Below are 4,658 nucleotides of genomic sequence, written 5' to 3'. Positions count from 1 at the left end.
GACGTCTGGATCTTAAGTTTAGAGCTGCCCCCAAATGGTCGACTATAGTCGTATCACGTTTCTAAAATTATTATTTATATATATAATGAAGAGCATTTAAATGCTAACAGAAACAGCAGTATTGATTGTGAATCAGAACAAGCAGAAAGGAGACTGAACATTTAGTTTATTCCAACCCAGTGTAACATCACACAGTCTGGTTGTTCAACACAGAATAAATAACTTCACTGAAACTGATCCTGACTGATCGATACGATGGATGATGGATAACGTTAACAGTTACTGATTAATTAACTGGCTCCTCTTCCTCCATTTCATTCCTCTTTTGTCGCTGCCTGAACCCGCTAAGTCTTCATCCCCAGAGTCAGAGTCTGTGTTGCAACAATCCTTTTAATACTTAGGGAGGGTCAATTGCTAGCTAACCCACTCTTTAGCTGTTGGTCGGCATGCTGCTCAAACTCCACTCTCTGGTTTGGCTGCTAACGGCACCGAAGTGAAAAGACTCCCAGCCGTCTGTTCAAACTCAACTAAAGTTTTTAAATTATAACATTTATTGTAAAGGCATTTGAAAACTATATTTTCAACATTTACCAGGTTCGACAGGATCTTCCGGATGTATTGGCACAAGCGCTTAAAAAGTTTTATAGTCTTAATATTAGAAGCAAGATTAATAGTGAGGTGATACCGCAGTAGTGACAGCTTGTTTACTCCGGCCCAGATTTGGCTATATGTCCCGAATACCTTCTTGTTTTTTGGGGCTCTGGAGTTTTGGTAGTAATCAGCAGCAAATATTCGAAGCCTATTTGCGTCCGACCCGTGTTATTTATGGCCAAGAAATCTGTTTTCTGGAGGGAAAATCAGAGTTTTAAAGGTCTGGTTACCACAGAAAGGCAACAGTAACCTTCACTGCATTGGCCCCCAAAGAAATGTACCTCAGTATAATGAAGCTGATATTTAAATGTCTTTTCTATTGATATATTTCGTAGCACTTCATTATGTCTGTTGGCAGTCATGTTGTGTAGAGACATCACATTACAGGGAAGACAAAGTCAGATTAGCTTCTATTTTTCCGCAACAGTTCTCGGCTGCATTGATGGACGCTCTTCCGACTACAGATTGGTGGGGGGCGTTGAGGGAGTACAGTGTGCTTCTGATGATGTTTCGTTTGAAGTCTTGTGATGTGAAGGTAATAGCTGTAGCAGATCTCCAGGGTGAGGACAGTGGACGTCCAGACGAGGCTGTTAGCTGTTTGCTGAAGGCAGTGGTGCATGGCTGCTGCTTCTGCTACTGCCGGCTGGTCGGTCATTTCACGCCTGTCTGGGCTTCCTGGAGCGCGCTGTGAAAAGCAAAGTGGATGAAAAACTCTGTCTGGGGAGAACAGGCTCAGTTTGATGTGTTTTCAGTGTCCAATTGCCAAAACCTGGAGTGAAAATTGACAGGAGGACTCGTTTTTGTGACGCTTTTTGGAGCTAGTTATGATTAAGCTCCAATATGTGTTAGACTGATATGGAGCAGGATGCAGTGTGACCGGTTACACAGTCCTATAGGGTTCATTGGAGGGTCTTGAACTCCACAAAGGTCAGCTGATGTGCATAGAAGGTAAACAACGTCACCAGCAGGTCTATTTAATATCTCTTTTGGTGCTTTCGAACTTCCTGAACATGGCAGTGGTTTTCTCTAGAGCTCCTTAAAGACTTGCAGCTGCAACGTGAAGATCATGCAATACACTCAAAAGCTCCAGCTATATGGAAGTTGTTTACGAGGCACATCCTGAGACAAATAAAGCAATGCTGTCAACTCAACTGTCAAAATCATGACTTAGTATCTTAAAATAATCATTTAGTATTAGTGTTGGCGATTGGACGGATATATCGGCGTTTTCTTTTTGTGGTACGAGTCAGAGGAAAACCGTGTATTTTCACATCTAACTGCAGTGAATTAAGGGTTTGATGACAGGGAATATAGTTAGAAGGTGATTCACAGAGGCTCCAAACAAAACTCTGACTCTGGGGAAGATGAGGACACTGCAGGGACAGGAGAGGGACCGGAAGCAGGTAGAGGAGCGAGGGAGGTCAGGGGCATCAGTGAGGCTGCGACAGCGTAGAGACAGAATGTTTTCTGTTAGATGGTTAGACAGCAGAGTTGGTGATTGTTGTAACAGTGTAAAGACTAATAAAGAGACTTTATTAGTTCAGTTGTCGAGTTTGAATGAAAGTGTGTTTTAAGATCACTTAACAAGGTCTTAGTTCAGTATCAGACAGAAACTTGAATGTCAAAGCTGTACGGTTGTATTTTTCTGTTTTAATTCTTTCTTGGCTTTTGGTGAGTTTATTTTCTTTATTAAGTGTAAACCTGTTTAGGAGCTTGTGATATGTAGTGAAGCTTGGCCGCTCATCTCCCAGCTGCAACTACTGAAGGATGTTTGGGGGGGGGGGGGGTCGCAGCGTCGTTTAGCACACCACACGTGGCAACAATATCGCAATCCATAGATTGTTGGATGACATACATTTAACATATCGCCCAACCCTACTTAAAATAATAACTTAGTATCTCATTATGACTTACAGGATCCTATTTTGTTTCATCATGTTGGCAGAAATGTGATTCCACGTTTGCTTTGGATCATCTGTGTGTATTTCCCTGGTTTCATACATGTGCTTCCACTTAACACACACTCGTTCTGTAATTGTCCTCTTTTTCACGTTTGCTCTGATCTGCTTCCTCTGTGGTTTTCTATTAGTCTCCTGCTGCTGCATCGACCTGTTCCCCCCACAGAGATCAATAAAGTTTAATCTAACGTAGTCCAATCTAACCTGAACACTGTTTAGTTTCCTGTGTGTCGTCATGGTTCTGATTGTGTTGGTTTCCTCGTTTTTGTTGTTGTTTCCTGTCCAGGCGATGGCTCAGCAGGCGACGGCGGGGAGGCGCTACCTGCGGGCGTTCGTTAGCGGCTTCTTCGTTGCCGTTCCGGTCACCGTCACCGTCCTGGATCGAATTGCCTACGTGGCGCGAGTGGAGGGAGCGTCGATGCAGGTGAGATGTTACAACACATCCAGCAATCAGAGTGACAGAGGAACCGCCACGCCGTCTGTCCTCAGAGACGCCCCCAAGGTCAACAGGAGAGCTGGCTGCAGTTTCTAGATGTCTTAACTTTGCAAACTGCTGATAACAAAGAGGTCAGAGGTCACAGCATCCTGACAACATGTTGAGTTGTGGGAAATCGGAGGCTGAAAAGCTGTTTTTGTGTCCTTAAAGATCAACTCTGAGTCATCTTCATCATCAAGTGTATGAAGATATTCTCTATTTATGTTTTATGTAGGCAGGCTGCTCTCTTGTGCATTATTAGCTAATGATCCTAGGTTGTCTAGTAGCATTATGTAGCTAACCTATTAGCTAAAGCCTTCTTTCAAAATCATAAGATCTCTGTACAGTTCTCACTTCGCCACTTTCAGTCTTTTATCGGGGGTCTTGATGTCGATGTGGTTTTCAGTCTGTCAGGTCTCAACGTTGCCTTCTGTTCTTGTTTTTAAGCTACTTTCCAAAGTATATTGTGCTTAATGCTGTTATTAAAATAGATTTAAATGTATTTTGTGTGTTTGTCGGTATCTGAGGAGTTTTTTTGTCTGTTACCATAGTAACTACCTGGTTACTGCTTCCTGTCTGGTGCTGGAGAGAGACTGCTCTCATTGGCTGTAGCTCGTTGCGTTGCGTCCAAACATGAAGGCGGGCCAAGCGAGTCAGGAGTGAGACCGAGTCGGCTGCGTGAAACAAAAGTAATACATTGCTAATAAACGTTTTAGCGCCGGCTGTGGTTAACGGTTATCTGCGTTATCGCCGCACACACAGCCGCAGCTACAGGTAACCACGCTGGAGAAGAACTCAGCTCCACAAACACTCCACATGGCCTCTTTTATTCTCACCCAGACAGTAAACAACCTTCACTCCTCTCTTCTGAGCAGCAGAGATGTGAAAAGAAAAACAAAAAAAAACAAGCCTGTTGGGTTTTGACCGAGTTGGTTTCCTGTCGTGCCGCTTATTATCCCAGACGTGTGTTGCATTATGCATTAAACAATCTGCTCTCTATTTTTAATGAGCATGAATATTAAAACTGCATGTTGCTCTTTGGTTGGTGTTGTATATTCATGTTGCTGCGTACGTCGGGTCATGAAGGCGACCTCGGCGAACGCTTCTGAAGAGTTTGAGACTGATGAAAACTTTGAAAATTGTTAATAAAATAAAGAAACAGAGGTTGTTTTTTAAAAGATGGAACTTGTTTGTCGAATGAGATGTTTGCACTGTAACGCAGCTCCTGGGTTCTCTCTGGTTTTATCCTGGTTAATCGGTTTATGTGGAGCTTTGATCCCTTGTGATTTAGGCTGTCTGCATAGAGAAACAATATTCACGTCCACAGTGAGAAAAAATATTTTTTCTCTGTCTGACTTGACAAGTATGGGAAGCCAAACACTTTAGGGGACTTTTGCTGCTCCTGAGGTCCACCACCAGCTCCTTGGTTTTCCCAATGTTGAGCTGTAGTTGGTTTCTGTCACACGATCCTATGAAGTTCTCAATCAGGTCTCTGAGATACAGCCGACAATGGAGGAGAACATCGGAGAACTTGTAGGTTGCAGGCTCCCGAGGTAAAGCAGAAGTCAGAGGTG

At 43.3% G+C, this 4,658-nt stretch overlaps 1 protein-coding gene across 1 annotated transcript in view; it reads left to right on the top strand.

Moving 5' to 3' along the window:
• Positions 1 to 2,863: 2,863 nt before the first annotated feature.
• immp2l (inner mitochondrial membrane peptidase subunit 2) overlaps positions 2,864 to 4,658 on the top strand; it is a 5,931-nt gene continuing 4,136 nt past the window's right edge. The window contains exon 1 of the mRNA XM_035665784.1: positions 2,864 to 3,033. Within this exon, the coding sequence (XP_035521677.1) occupies positions 2,899 to 3,033 (135 nt within the window). The 5' untranslated portion in view covers positions 2,864 to 2,898. The remainder of the gene's footprint in view (positions 3,034 to 4,658) is intronic.

The sequence above is a fragment of the Morone saxatilis genome, unplaced genomic scaffold (assembly GCF_004916995.1).
Source record: "Morone saxatilis isolate NCDOM2014 unplaced genomic scaffold, NCSU_SB_2.0 Contig2, whole genome shotgun sequence".
Taxonomy (NCBI): domain Eukaryota; kingdom Metazoa; phylum Chordata; class Actinopteri; family Moronidae; genus Morone; species Morone saxatilis.
This window is presented reverse-complemented; position numbering and strand designations above follow the sequence as displayed.